At 39.3% G+C, this 16,840-nt stretch overlaps 1 protein-coding gene across 2 annotated transcripts in view; it reads left to right on the top strand.

The window, feature by feature from the left end:
- The window catches only part of slc24a3 (solute carrier family 24 member 3), a 71,105-nt gene extending 60,996 nt beyond the window's left edge, over positions 1-10,109 (top strand). For both annotated transcript variants that reach the window (XM_068599368.1, XM_068599369.1), the window contains 4 exons: positions 712-826; positions 1,334-1,446; positions 8,390-8,455; positions 8,563-10,109. In XM_068599368.1, coding sequence (XP_068455469.1) covers positions 712-826; positions 1,334-1,446; positions 8,390-8,455; positions 8,563-8,712 — 444 coding nt within the window. In that variant the 3' untranslated portion in view covers positions 8,713-10,109. The remainder of the gene's footprint in view (positions 1-711; positions 827-1,333; positions 1,447-8,389; positions 8,456-8,562) is intronic.
- Positions 10,110-16,840: the final 6,731 nt, after the last annotated feature.

Raw genomic sequence — 16,840 nt, 5'->3', positions numbered from 1 at the left:
GTAGCTTTACTACGCTAAGCCCCGCCCGTCTGTCACATTACTCGTTGTGGCCCCTGATCCAAAAAGTTTGCCCATCCCCCTGCTCAAAGCTAACAGAAACACAATAATTCTTGTTTCAGTTCATTTTGTCACACCTTTTTTTCCCCACAAAATCCAACACATTGGACCTTTAACATGTCAAATGTGCAATTGTAGCCGTATAAAAGAACAATGGCATTAGTGAATAGACGTGAGATATTGGATCATAGAGCTATCACATATCTTTTTAGCTCATTGTTTTGATTAGATTTGGGGCTTTAGCTTATTATTGGCCTTGTTTGTTGCATTATAACGTAGGCGATTCTATTTCTTTGTCATTGGCAATGTTTGCCTACCTGACTATGAAGGATCTGCACAGGAGACCGGCAACAGTGGACACACAATGCGTCATGATGCATTGTATTGGTGCCCTACATTTGGTTAGTCGGAGCTTTTTCACAAAAAAAAACTCAGATTGCTGCGGGGAAGAGGTTGAATGAGTTTTGTAGAGAACTGCACGTCAGGTGCTCTATCTTTCCATGATCAATTGTTAATATGGGTAAATATTAAAGATTCCATTTGGTCTTCTTTTTAACAGCATTTACTGTTCATTCAGTCATTTAAAAACACACAAACACACACAATTGCCAACGATACAAGCAGTACTAGTCTCCGTCTTTGTCCTTCTGTCAGGTAACAGTGATTGGCTTCACACTCGGCATCCCAGACGTCATCATGGGAATCACCTTCCTGGCGGCCGGCACCAGCGTCCCTGATTGCATGGCCAGCCTTATAGTGGCACGACAAGGTAATCACACATACACACACACAAAATAACAAGTTGTTATTTAACACACACACACAAACACCTACGGCCCCGGTGAACCCAAACAGCATCAAAGTGAAGCCACTATCAAAGAGCCGGAGGAGAGGAGGGAGATGAGGGAGATGGGTGGCTGTTCCTCTTCTGTCCCTGTGGCGAGGCTTTAAAAGAAGAAGCCTGACAGGGTCCCTTCCTCCATCTTTTTCATCTGTGCTTATTCTTACTCCCCTCATCAAATATTTAACCAGCTCTGTCCGTCGTCTGTGTGGGGGGGGCGCGATGGGAGACATTTAGTCGTCGGTCCTCGGCTTTGTAGCGGCCGTCGCGCAGACAGATAGCTCCACTGATCTCGTCTATGTCAACCGACCTCCCCCCTCTCGCAAGTGTCACTTCCTGTCTCCTTTTCCCTTGATGCCATTTCTCTGTCCATTTCCTTTGCCATTCTCTCCGTTTCCACTGCTTCACGTCACCATCTTCATCCCGTCTGTCCAGGAATGGGAGACATGGCCGTGTCCAATTCCATCGGCAGCAACGTGTTTGACATCCTGGTGGGGCTCGGCCTGCCCTGGGCCCTGAAAACTCTCGCTATCAACTACGGCTCGGACGTGAGTAAGCTCACCCTGCAGACACTCCTGAACACAAACTACTGCAACCAGTGCAGAGATGCTGGCGATTGCACTTTTGTTCACACATCAGGTGCTCATCGACTAAATATACATCAACAATGCCATTGTTTTCCTTTCAGTTGCAGTGATCTAGATTGCTGTCTACACACATCAAGGGCTAGTTTATTAACTCGTTGAAAACTGTGGAACCAGTGTTGTCTCCAGACCTCTTTTTCTCTGTGTTTGAGTTGTTGTAGGAGCCCCAAATTAATTCCAATACTTGTGTCTGAATGAGGCATGCTGGGACTTACAATTGGAGCCGGAGGATTTTGACACGGTTTCCAAAAGGTTAAGCAGGGTGACAATACATTGGGGAAACCTAGCACTTCTTGTTTGCATCACTCAAAGCATAATGGGAGTTGTTATGCCAAAACTCAAAACACGAGTATCCAAGATGGAAATAAGGGTGAAGGAAACACAAAAGGGGTGACAAAAATGAAGGTTGTCTTTTTTTTTGTTAAAACCCTGTCAGCAGAAAGGCCCAAAGACATTTTTTATTACTAAATTATTATTATAAAAATTGTTTAAAATGCTTCTCTTGTCCAAAAACAACTTCATCACAAGATAAGTAGACACACTCTTCAATGGTGATCAAGTAGATGTTTGAATTGTGCAGCATGCTTAAGTTAAATATCAATGACATTCCATCAGAAATAGATGAATGACATAAATAAGAGTGAAAATATACAAAAGTTTCATGATTTGGATTAAGATAAATTTACAGACCTGGGCCCTGTTCCACGTACCTGGTTTACTAATATAGCTGGATAACTTCCAGGATAAGATGACGTAGATCAGGATTTTCGGTTCCACGAAGCCAGTTTAGATCAGTCACCATAGCAACACATTGAAATCCCCTAACCTGGTCGGGAGCAGGTTTAGTGAAAGTTCACTGGATAAGTTGTTCACTCCCACCGGACAGAAAGCAGCTCTCTTCCTCATTGATGAAGGAGCGATATTAGTTTTATATTAGTTTTATAGGGAGAGAGTTCTTCCAGATCGTTAAGATCCGTTCTCACATCATGATGACGTCATATGAGCGCTGTCCATTCTGCTGACAAGGAAAACTTTATTTATGAGACTTTCTCATAAATCTTACACACTGTACACTGTACACACTGTACACAATACATACTGTACACAGTACATACTGTACACTGTACACACTGTACACAATACATACTGTACACAGTATATACTGTACACAATACATACTGTACACAGTACATACTGTACACTGTACACACTGTACACAATACATACTGTACACAGTATATACTGTACACAATACATACTGTACACAGTACATACTGTACACTGTACACACTGTACACAATACATACTGTACACAGTATATACTGTACACAATACATACTGTACACAATACATACTGTACACAGTATATACTGTACACAATACATACTGTACACAGTACATACTGTACACTGTACACACTGTACACAATACATACTGTACACAGTATATACTGTACACAATACATACTGTACACAGTACATACTGTACACTGTACACACTGTACACAATACATACTGTACACAGTACATACTGTACACAATACACACTGTACACAATACACACTGTACACAGTACACACTGTACACAATACATACTGTACACAATACACACTGTACACAGTACATACTGTACACAATACATACTGTACACAATACACACTGTACACAGTACATACTGTACACAGTACACACTGTACACAATATATACAGTACAGAGTACATACTGTACACAATACATACAGTACACAATACATACTGTACACAATATATACAGTACACAATACATACAGTACACAGTACAGTACTCAGTACACAGTGTCCCTTCAGACTGGATCACAGTACAGTACACAGTACATCCAGTACACAGTACAGTACAGTACTCAGTACACAGATCACAGGGTTGTGTAAAACACAGCTGGCTTGTTAGTGAACATGTTTGTGTCCGTGATGAGAGAACATGGTGGAAGCTGCTGCGTGCTGCTCATAACCTTTATTTAACGCTTTAGAGACACATGGATGTGTTGAGACACTCAGACTCATATGACCGTCATGAGTACAGGATGCATATCATTACTGTAGATCACCATGAAGGTGGACTCATGATAACAAGACTTATCCTGCTTCAACTGATTGACTTTATGATTATGAATAATACATACTGAGACATACAAGTGTTCAAACTCCTAGTTATATGTAATCTACACACATAGGTTACATGAATATACACATAGCTCATGATACATACGTGCATACAGTACATATATCCTCATAAGTATATATTCATTTGTATACTACTACCAGCAGGCACATTTAAATATAATCTGATTGATTTGGGTGATGAGGCACTTAAAATTAGCAGAACCATTTTATTTTGTTTGACACATTTGTCTGATATGTTGCTTCAGTGACTCGTGTTACGCAGCGTTACGCTGCGTTGACAACAGGAAGTGTTGTGAATATTCACTACGCTTGAATGTGAAGCACCATTAGGTTTTGTCATGATTATGGACTTAAATTCATCACATGTAGTCATGATCATCTTCTGCTCGTCAGCAGAGAAAAGAGGCCGTCTTTCTCTGAGTGTATTTGTCATTTTAGAAAGAGAACATCATAAATTTGGCGTTTGACTTTTCTCCCTGCTGAAGAGCAGCGGGCACGCACAGTTATCCTGAGAACTGACGTCTGGTTAGAATGAAGGAGAGCGTTTGAGGGAGGATCCACCTTCAGGGAACCGACGTATCCTGTAGTCCATCATCTCGTGAGGTTAAGCTGGATAACAGGACTTTTGATCGTATTTGTGGAACCACATACGTGGAACAGGGCCCTGTTGTCTGTCCGTTTGATGTCGCTGCTAGCTCGCTCGCTAACTAGTGCTCGCTTACTAACTAGCCCTTGCTCGCTAACTAGTTTTTGCTAGCTAACTAGCGCTCACAGCTGGCGTATTGGCCAACACCACAGACCACCACTGTGAGATACACATCCTATTTTCTGACCTTGGAATTATCTTTGGTTGTGCGGTTATAAAAACACTGAAATATGTATATTTTTTTTGTAAAACTAAAAAAGATGCTGTGCGATAATATATGGACTTGAGATAATAAACTGTCTTTTAAAAAGAATCATCAAAATACCCATCCACCCCCAAAAGTCAACTTGATAAAGTGACACACAGATCCATGAGGTAACACAAGCTAACAGTACAAAATAGCACTTACATGGTTAATAAACAACCAAGGAGAAAGACTGTAATAGAGGGTGTGTGTGTAATAAGAAATTAGTTGCTGATATACTGGTTTGATAATCAAAGCGCTTCCTCCCAAATCATCAACAAGAAGAAAATAAATAAGACATCAAACTCAATCTCATCCAGAGATATTTATTGGAAAAGAAAAGTGATGAAAATGTTAAACATTAAACATTTACTGGAGGTTATATATTAAACATCTACTGTAGGTTAAACATTATACATCTACTGTAGGTCAAACATTATACATCTACTGTAGGTTATACATTATACATCTACTGTAAGTTAAATATTAAACATCTACTAAAGGTTATACATTATATATCTAGTGTAGGTTATACATTATACATCTACTGTAGGTTATACATCTACTGTAGATTATACATTATACATCTACTGTAGGTTATACATCTAGTGTAGGTTATACATTATATATCTAGTGTAGGTTATACATCTAGTGTAGGTTATACATTATATATCTAGTGTAGGTTATACATTATACATCTACTGTAGGTTATACATCTAGTGTAGGTTATACATTATACATCTACTGTAGGTTATACATCTAGTGTAGGTTATACATTATATATCTAGTGTAGGTTATACATCTAGTGTAGGTTATACATTATATATCTAGTGTAGGTTATACATTATACATCTACTGTAGATTATACATCTAGTGTAGGTTATACATTATACATCTACTGTAGGTTATACATCTAGTGTAGGTTATACATTATATATCTAGTGTAGGTTATACATCTAGTGTAGGTTATACATTATATATCTAGTGTAGGTTATACATTATACATCTACTGTAGGTTATACATCTAGTGTAGGTTATACATTATACATCTACTGTAGGTTATACATCTAGTGTAGGTTATACATTATATATCTAGTGTAGGTTATACATTATACATCTAGTGTAGGTTAAACATTATACATCTACTGTAGGTTATACATCTAGTGTAGGTTATACATCTACTGTAGGTTAAACATTATACATCTACTGTAGGTTATATATCTAGTGTAGGTTATACATTATATATCTAGTGTAGGTTATACATTATACATCTACTGTAGGTTATACATTATACATCTACTGTAAGTTAAATATTAAACATCTACTAAAGGTTATACATTATACATCTACTGTAGGTTATACATCTACTGTAGGTTATACATTATACATCTACTGAAGGTTAAACATTATACATCTACTGTAGGTTATACATCTACTGTAGGTTATACATTATACATCTACTGTAGGTTATACATCTAGTGTAGGTTATACATCTAGTGTAGGTTATACATTATACATCTACTGTAGGTTATACATTATACATCTACTGTAGGTTATACATCTACTGTAGGTTATACATCTAGTGTAGGTTATACATCTAGTGTAGATTATATATCTAGTGTAGATTATACATTCTACATCTAGTGTAGGTTATACATGTATAATTATAATGTATAGTGTAGGTTATACATGTATAATTATAATGTATAATTATACATTATACATCTAGTGTAGGTTATACATCTAGTGTAGATTATATATCTAGTGTAGATTATACATTATACATCTAGTGTAGGTTATACATCTACTGTGGGTTATACATCCAGTGTAGGTTAAACATTATACATCTACTGTAGGTTAAATATTAAACATCTACTAAAGGTTAAACATTATACATCTACTGTAGGTTATACGTTATACATCTACTGTAGGTTATACATCTAGTGTAGGTTAAACATTATACATCTACTGTAGGTTAAATATTAAACATCTACTAAAGGTTATACATTATACATCTACTGTAAGTTATACATCTAGTGTAGGTTAAACATTATACATCTACTGTAGGTTATACATCTAGTGTAGGTTATACATTATACATCTACTGTAGGTTATACATCTATTGTAGGTTATACATCTAGTGTAGGTTATACATTATACATCTACTGTAGGTTATACATCTACTGTAGGTTATACATCTATTGTAGGTTATACATCTAGTGTAGGTTAAACATTATACATCTAGTGTAGGTTATACATCTAGTGTAGATTATATATCTAGTGTAGATTATACATTATACATCTAGTGTAGGTTATACATCTAGTGTAGATTATATATCTAGTGTAGATTATACATTATACATCTAGTGTAGGTTATACATCTACTGTAGGTTATACATCTAGTGTAGGTTATACATTATACATCTACTGTACGTTAAACATTATACATCTACTGTAGGTTATACATTATACATCTACTGTAAGTTAAATATTAAACATCTACTAAAGGTTATACATGATACATCTACTGTAGGTTATACGTCTAGTGTAGGTTAAACATTATACATCTACTGTAGGTTATACATCTACTGTAGGTTATACATCTATTGTAGGTTATACATCTACTGTAGGTTATACATTATACATCTACTGTAGGTTATACATTATACATCTACTGTAGGTTATACATCTACTGTAGGTTATACATCTAGTGTAGGTTATACATTATACATCTACTGTAGGTTATACATCTAGTGTAGGTTATACATTATACATCTACTGTAGGTTATACATTATACATCTACTGTAGGTTATACATCTAGTGTAGGTTATACGTTATACATCTACTGTAGGTTATACATCTAGTGTAGGTTATACATTATACATCTACTGTAGGTTATACATCTACTGTAGGTTATACATCTACTGTAGGTTATACATCTATTGTAGGTTATACATCTAGTGTAGGTTATACATTATACATCTACTGTAGGTTATACATCTAGTGTAGGTTATACATTATACATCTACTGTAGGTTATACATCTACTGTAGGTTATACATCTACTGTAGGTTATACATTATACATCTACTGTAGGTTATACATTATACATGTACTGTAGGTTATACATCTACTGTAGGTTATACATTATACATCTACTGTAGGTTATACATCTACTGTAGGTTATACATCTACTGTAGGTTATACATTATACATATACTGTAGGTTATACATCTAGTGTAGGTTATACATTATACATCTACTGTAGGTTATACATTATACATCTAGTGTAGGTTATACATCTACTGTAGGTTATACATTATACATATACTGTAGGTTATACATATAGTGTAGGTTATACATTATACATCTACTGTAGGTTATACATCTAGTGTAGGTTAAACATTATACATCTACTGTAGGTTATACATCTAGTGTAGGTTATACATCTAGTGTAGGTTAAACATTATACATCTACTGTAGGTTATACATTATACATCTACTGTAGGTTATACATTATACATCTACTGTAGGTTATACATCTACTGTAGGTTATACATTATACATCTACTGTAGGTTATACATCTAGTGTATGTTATACATTATACATCTACTGTAGGTTATACATTATACATCTACTGTAGGTTAGACATAAGTACCACAAATCACCCTACTTTGAACTATCTTTTTAAGTTTATGAAAGTGATGAAAGGGTAGTTCCAAAAGTGACTTTCTTGTTGTTATTTTGTATCACATTTATTGAATAGCATTGATTCCCTCCACGTTATCTTCTCCTAGATCAAACTAAACAGCAAAGGACTGATCTTCTCCGTGGGGCTCCTGCTGGCCTCTGTGTTTCTGACCGTGAGTTAATGACTAACTCCTCTCTTTATGCATCTGTTTACCCTTCCATGTGATGTGTTTACCCCTCCATGTGACCTGTTTACCTGTTTCTGTCTCTGTCCATCCAGGTTCTGGGAGTTCACCTGAACAGGTGGACGCTGGACAGGCGTCTGGGTTTCACGTGTCTGCTCCTCTACTCAGTCTTCCTGTGTTTCTCCTGCCTCATCGAGTACAACATCTTCACCTTTGTCAACCTGCCAACCTGCCGGGATGACTGACACACACACACACACACACACACACACACACACACACACACACACACACACACACACACTGATGTATGTTGCACACAATCGCCACTAGAAGCAGTGTTTTCAAGGAGGTCCATGTGCAGTATTAAGCGCAGATGTAGTCGGTAATAGAACGAAAACCAGAAGGTCTATTTCTAAATGTAATCAACCGAAAGAATTATTCACAAAAAAAAACATTATCTTGAGGTCCGGTTCACTTTGTTTCCTGCTGGTCCCCTTATTTACAAGAAGACATCCCACTCTGCTCTTTTTCCCCGATGCCTTTCTGCTCCGTGTAAGATGGAGCTGTGTGGGCAGAGACTGGAGACTCCACAGAAGCCCTGAGACGGGACAGCAGACAACAGCAACAACATCAGCACCTGTTTGTCCAACTACCGTCTCTGAGGACTTTTATTTTGAAAAGCGCCCTGTGTATGGTTGTGAAAGTAGTTACGTTTACTAGCTGCTAACCTTCCCTGAGAGAAAAATCCGGTCTTTTAGAGTCGACTAGTTGAGAGTAATAGTGATAAAAGCGGTGTTGTGAGAGCCAGGGCATTATTCAGTCACCTTTTTAGGAATTAACTTAAATAGCATCACAGCTGTAGCTTCTATGTTTTGTACTGGAAATGAACTTGTTTATTTTTCATTTCCCCTTCTGTAAATAGCACACCGCCGTAAATACCCCCCAGAAGTCATATTTATTATTTATTCAGGTCATACGCACATTTCTCCTTCCGGAGGTCACAAACACCCGGGCAGGTTTTCTGACATCGACACCTAAGATATTTACAGACAACCACTGCGTACAAAACAAGCACAATTTCCTTTCGGAGGTATTTGTCTCATTGGTTTTCATGAATGATTTTATTTTGTAAGTGTGTAAACAAAAACAGAAGTCAAACTTGCACTGTAGAGCTTAGCGAGCTTCTCAGAGAGACTGTTGCTCGCCTCAACGCATGCTGATTATAGAGGAGAGCATCCTTGTAACATGAAGCAGCTTCTGGTTGAAGTTATCGGGTCGAGGTTTAAGGGAAGCAAGTGGAGGAATGTGTTTGTGGAGGTGTTGCTGCCACCAGAAGTGTTGGACTGCTGCTTTGTCTCCTTCTGGAGACACCAACCAAACATACATACATGAATGCAGCGACTGCTATATTGGGCGAGGCTCTTCCTCTGCTGTCCCAAAAGAGGAAGCGAGGTATTAGAGTGGCGTGAAGACGCAGTGTAAAGCATCAGGACTTTTACCCCCGGCGCTAATACTTTCAGGTTGGGGGTTTTATTTTTATCCAGGAGTTCTTTGTATTTTGTAAAGCCTAATGTCTAGATTTGTCCAGATATAGTAGGTTTGTGGTAAAGAATAAAATGTAGAGATAAATATTCCTATACTTTTTAGAGCATGTACAATGTGGTTTTTTATTCCACTGAGAGGTCGAGGCGATGGCCTCAAAGACACTTTGTCCTTTAAATTGTTAGTTTTTTCCTCCATCTGAAGTGCTCCAAGCTTCTTCTTTCGGATTACAAGACAATTGCTAAAAACTCAACTAAGTCTGATTTGTTTCAGGGATATTTTTAATTTATTCATCAGTAATATGAAATATAGAATTGGGGAAAAACTGTCTTTCGAATGTAAAATAAAGACATTGTTTTTTTTGTTTATATATAAATATATATTACATATTTATTAGACACAGGCAGAGTACTCTGTGCTATGACCGGAAAACAGGGTTTAGATGTGTTTTGAATCTTGTGTAATGCAATAACTATGAGCAGATACAAATATGTAAATATGCTGCGTTAATCATGGACATGAACACAATGCACTCCAATTGGTAATGCTGTCGATATGTCACACTGCGTTCTTTATGAAATGATGTTTCACTGACTCCTCACAATCCAAACAGGACAGTTATGAACATCCAGCAGAATCAAATGAATGAATTACATCACCAACAGCGTCTGCCTGAAGGCCGTTGATGTTTACCATCCCAGGGGATCATTTTGTCTATCGTTAGCATGTCATATATGGGTAGAAATGTCACGATGCGTCTCATCATTTCCTAATAATTTGATTTTAAAGTTTCCCTGAAAGAACATTTTTTCAGCAGTTGCTCTCCAGAGGAATCATTTTGGCTTTCCAAAAGTCAAAAAAGACATTAAATGCTAGGAATTACTCAAATAAAAGTAATCATTAGTCAAAATGTTTGCTTTGTGAGTTGAAATAAAATAGTCAAAGCTATTATTTTATTGACTTTACCACAATTTTTACTTGAATTTACAAACCTAATTTTGACTTGCATTATTATATCTCATCCTTTTCCCTGACTATCGCAAACATCTAAAATTACACTTTTATTTATAAATTAGATTAGATTTTTACTTATATAACAGTCATCATTTCTAACATGTCTGAAAGTGAGCTTCCATAAATCTCTGCTCGAACTGCCAATAGAGTAATCAATAGGAAAAGTGAGAGAGATATATCTTCAGCCCAAGAAAAGATTGATCTATTGGAAACTGGAACTGACTGATTGTGTGGACCCTGTTTCTTTTCTTTTTAATGCCCAAATGAGCTTCAATCTGTTGTAGTGTTACACAGAAAATAGGAACTGGGAAAAGAGGTCTGGAGACAACGTTGGTTTCACAGTTCTCAACGGGTTAAACTTGATTGCATCACTAATTTGGAATAACATGCATGCATTTTATTATTGGTCATAGTTCCTCTTGTTAAGATAGCAATTACTAGATGGATTGAGCATTGTCTTTTTTTTTATTAGAATTGTTTCAAATGACATTAGTTTCCCAGGATGTTCTTAAGAAACTTATATGTTTTCTTTCCAGGAAATTGTTAGGAAGTCATGGGACCAAAAAAATCAAACGTCTCTCTTTTCAATCCCAAAATGTTGATGACTATTGATACTTTGAAAATCCACATTGATCAAAGTTAAGTTTCAAAACATCAACATTTGGTGATTTTGATTGAATTCAGATGTGTTTATTGTAGCACTCCTTAACCGTATCTATCACAAGCTACAACCCCACTTTCAGTTGGGTAAGATACAGATATTTACTTTATATCATACAATATGTGAAGAAAAACACTGGTGACAAGGCTTCAATCATCCCTTCATGTTTTGAAGTATTACCAGTATCTTTATAACCCAAGCGTTGTTTCAGTTTGTCATATATATATATATATATATATATATATATATATATATATATATATATATATATATATATATATATCAGAAAATATCTGTATCATGCACTTTACCTTTGAGCTATTGATGCTACGGATGATTTGGTTCACTGCATTCTGTGCTGCTATTCACTGCATGGACCCGACACCCGGAGCAGAGGGTACTATGAAACCAACCAAACTACAACGAAGCACTCACATTTTGAAAAGAGGCGTCTTATAGAGGAGATTTCTAAATAATTTGTGATATTCACATGGGTGATATTGCTAATGTACAAATGTTTATAGATAGGTGTAAATGTATTTATATATTTTTTGTCTCAAGCTGTATATCTGTTGAATATATTTTCATAGATCCTAGGTCTCCCTTGTGGCCCCTTTGATGTGTTTGAGACCTCTGAAGCTATTGTTCTTTGTTTACTCGCATGGAGATATTTCAATATAATACATTATTTATGGTAAATCTTGATGTACTCTGGGTTGAGAGTCCAATGCATTTTAGATGACACTGGATTTAGTTGGAACTGGATATCCTAGATGACTGCATGCCGCTGCTAGCGTAGGACATCAGAGGTGGAGAGTGAGTGTTTGCAGACGATGTGTTTCTCTACACATCCAAGCTTCACCTCTTCATACACATGAAACTTTTCAACAGAATGGTTGACTTTGTGTTTAGATGTTTGAAATGTAATTTTAGAGATAATTTTTGCTACCTAAGCATTAATAAAGTATTTGCTTAAGGTAACACAAGCCTTGTCCTGTAGTCATTTTTTGTTGGGCCTAATAACTTTGAGTTGAAGTACACAGATCAATTAATTTAATAAGCAATACACAGACATGAAAATCCCTTACCTTTTGGCGAAATTTGCCGTTTTGAAACCAAAATAGGTGACCTACGTGAATCGTGTAGATTTGATGAGATTTCTTTTTTAGGGAGGGGGTTATTTATATTCATTAAAATGCGAACAGGTGTGCGCCAGAAGGGAGCGCAAGTGCATGGTAATATAATATTTGATGGTAGATCTAAGTGAAGTTAACCAGGAGCTCTGTTGACATAGACCTAGCTAACGTTAGCTACAGCTTGATGAATTTAGTCATTGAACACAGCAGGAGACAACCCGACATTAGCCAGCTAGCTAATGCAGCTAGCTAACGCAGCTAGCTAACGCTCCAGTGGAAAATGATTAGCTAACGCTATCATTAATGAGGAGGTAGATTCTGAGGTGAGGGGACTAAGGTGACCACACGTCTGGATTTAGGCCCGGGTGTTCAATGCCCCGTCCGGGTGTTCAATGCCCCGTCCGGATGTTCAGTGCCCCGTCCGGATGTTCAGTGCCCCGTCCGGGTGTTCAGTGCCCCGTCCGGGTGTTCAGTGCCCCGTCCGGGTGTTCAGTGCCCCGTCCGGATGTTCAGTGCCCCGTCCGGGTGTTCAATGCCCCGTCCGGATGTTCAATGCCCCGTCCGGGTGTTCAATGCCCGATCAGGATGTTCAATGCCCTGTCCGGATGTTCAATACCCGGTCAGGATGTTCAATGCCCCGTCCGGATGTTCAATGCCCGGTCAGGATGTTCAATGCCCCGTCCGGGTGTTCAATGCCCCGTCCGGCTGTTCAATGCCCCGTCCGGGTGTTCAATGCCCCGTCCGGATGTTCAATGCCCGATCAGGATGTTCAATGCCCCGTCCGGATGTTCAATGCCCGGTCAGGATGTTCAATGCCCGGTCAGGATGTTCAATGCCACGTCCGGATGTTCAATGCCCGGTCAGGATGTTCAATGCCCCGTCCGGCTGTTCAATGACCCGTCCGGCTGTTCAATGCCCCGTCCGGCTGTTCAATGCCCCGTCCGCATGTTCAATGCCCGATCAGGATGTTCAATGCCCCGTCCGGATGTTCAATGCCCGGTCAGGATGTTCAATGCCCGGTCAGGATGTTCAATGCCCGGTCAGGATGTTCAATGCCACGTCCGGATGTTCAATGCCCGGTCAGGATGTTCAATGCCCCGTCCGGCTGTTCAATGACCCGTCCGGCTGTTCAATGCCCCGTCCGGCTGTTCAATGCCCCGTCCGCATGTTCAATGCCCGGTCAGGATGTTCAATGCCCCGTCCGGATGTTCATTGCCCTGTCCGGCGCAGCATTAAGTCGGACGTGTATTTGTCGTCCTTTTGGAGCTGCGCAACCGCGCCAGTGTTTCTGAGATTGGACTGTGAGACGCGAAGAAAAGAAAAGTAAGGCGAATCCCCCCCCCATCATATTCTTCTCACCTTTTTCACCCCTGAACCATTTTCATGCCTGAACACAGTAATACAGTAAAAAGTGGGTACAATTAGAAGTAAACATCCAGAATTCAAGATGATGTATATTTTAAGTTAAAGTACCAACGTATTAACAGCAATCTATACCTAAAGTATCAAAACTAAAAGTACTCATGAACTGCAGAATGGCCAATTTCTGGTCTGCCATAAGAACATCTAAGTATAGTATTTTCCATTAAAAAGTCCACTGCTATATGTTTTAAAAAGTAAAAACAAGGCATGCCTTAAGAAAGAGTACAGTAGTGATAGTAGTAGAGTAAAATACAAGTGGAACCCTAAATTAACCAGCTGGATTACACTCCACTCTGTAACAACAAGGGCACATAAATGCCACATAAATATGCACAGTACATATTGATTCTGCTGCTGTATATTGACCACAACAATGAAGTCTTAATGATGTTTGAATCCATCAAGAAAAGTATTCTTTTAATGATTAAGTCCCATTCCTGGAGGAGCTGCTCCAGGAAGTCATATCCGCCCTCCAGCACACGAGGGCGCTGCAGGACAAGAAGTCATAGAAGCAGGACGTTAAAGAAACATTAAGATGAGATATTTCTTTATTAGTCCGGCAGTGGGGAAAGTGCCATAAGAGACGCATGTTGTGTGTAACATGGTGTTGTGTGGACTCAGTGAGGACCAGTAACGTGTTGTTGTGTGTAACATGTTGTTGTGTGGACTCAGTGAGGACCAGCAACATATTGTTGTGTGTAACATGTTGTTGTGTGTAACATGTGTGTAACATGGTGTTGTGTGGACTCAGTGAGGACCAGTAACATGTTCCCAGTTGGGACACGTGACATGAAAGTTAACAGGTTGTCGTGCTCGTTGGCAGGAAGGAGTGAAGCTGCCAGTTCGAAGAAGGAAACCTCCGGAAGTCGTGCGGAAATAAAAGACGCTGAAACAAATAAAAGAAATAAAAAAATAAAACGCTGCAGCATCAAACGATCATCAGGGTCAATCTGGTAAGTGTTTTATATTTGAAAAACCAAACTAAAGCTTTGATCTTTAATTATATGTATTAAAATCTAAATATTATAATCTAATATCCTTAGGTGTTTTGTCATGGGATAGTACAGTTTGGATGGTGGGGATTTTTTTGGACACACTACGGAATAATTACTTTTAAAAATATTTTAAACACGGAGTCAGCCGCGTTACAGGATCCGTGTTGTGTGTCGAAGCGTAAGCGGAAGTGGTTCTTCCTGTGGCTCGTTGTTCCTGAGAACTTCTCCGGAGAAGAGGCCAATGGAGGCGGCTCGCAGGACACGTCCTTCTTTCTCTCTGGAAAGCAGAAGACGAAGCTGTTAATCACCAGAGCGTCGCCCGCGCGGCATGGAGCCGTAATGTTTACTCGTCCAGCCTCCCGTAGGAGCAGCGGACTTCTCTTTCGCCGGCTGGAAAACAATCGCAACTTCTCAGGCAAGTCCCGTAAACTTCTCCTTCCTTTGTACTCCTGCCGCTGCGCCGCATTACGCAGCGCCGCGCTACGCCGCGCCGTACCGCGCTACGCCGCGCCGCGCCGCAGCGGACCCATGGCGCCTCTCCTCTCTGGGGCATTGTTATGGTGTATTTGTTGCTGGTGTAGTCACACCTCTATGGGGAGGAAGGCACTGTTGCACGCGTTGATCGCCACCTGTTGAGTGACGTCATGTTGACCAGCCAGGTCCTCTGCACTGATACTGATGTGTTTTCAAGAAAAGCTGTGACACAGAACCTCTGTGTGACATGTGAGCAGTGCTCTCCATTAAGAGACCCCGATGGAGTCCAGCTCGCAGATCCCTGTGTCTTTGCTCAATTGTTTGTGTGGTAATTGGTTTGCTGTTGATAAGTCGCTGCCAGGCATTTGCAGGGTTCTCGGACTGTGGAAGGTAACTAATACCGCCAGCCTCTTGTACCCTTTACGCCCTCTTTTTCAGAGTAAAAGCCAAAGTATTTCCTGGTACAAGTCAGACTTTGGTTTTCAATCTCCTCAGCAATCTGCTAATGTACTTAGAGCTTAGTCGTCTACCTCCAACTGAGTCACAGGACAGGAATTCATGAAGAGAGTGCTGACCCTTACTACTGAACATGGACCAAAGAAGGAGTGGTTTGTCCCTCACAGGGACCCTTACTACTGAACATGGACCAAAGAAGGAGTGGTTTGTCCCTCACAGGGACCCTTACTACTGAACATGGACCAAAGAAGGAGTGGTTTGTCCCTCACAGGGACCCTTACTACTGAACATGGACCAAAGAAGGAGTGGTTTGTCCCTCACAGGGACCCTTACTACTGAACATGGACCAAAGAAGGAGTGGTTTGTCCCTCACAGGGACCCTTACTACTGAACATGGACCAAAGAAGGAGTGGTTTGTCCCTCACAGGGACCCTTACTACTGAACATGGACCAAAGAAGGAGTGGTTTGTCCCTCACAGGGACCCTTACTACTGAACATGGACCAAAGAAGGAGTGGTTTGTCCCTCACAGGGACCCTTTCTGCTGAACACACTGTCTATGTTGTTCCTGATGAATGTATGTATATGTATGTATGTTAACTTAATCGCAGAAAAATCATGCCATTAATCAGTTAATCTTGTCTTGTCTTTGGGGTCTCAGCTCAGTGTGT

Source organism: Clinocottus analis, unplaced genomic scaffold (genome assembly GCF_023055335.1).
Source record: "Clinocottus analis isolate CAN_PGR_092001 unplaced genomic scaffold, fCliAna1.0.p SCAF_46, whole genome shotgun sequence".
NCBI lineage: Eukaryota > Metazoa > Chordata > Actinopteri > Perciformes > Cottidae > Clinocottus > Clinocottus analis.
Note: the sequence above shows the minus strand (reverse complement) of the source record. Positions and strands in the feature narration are given on the sequence as shown.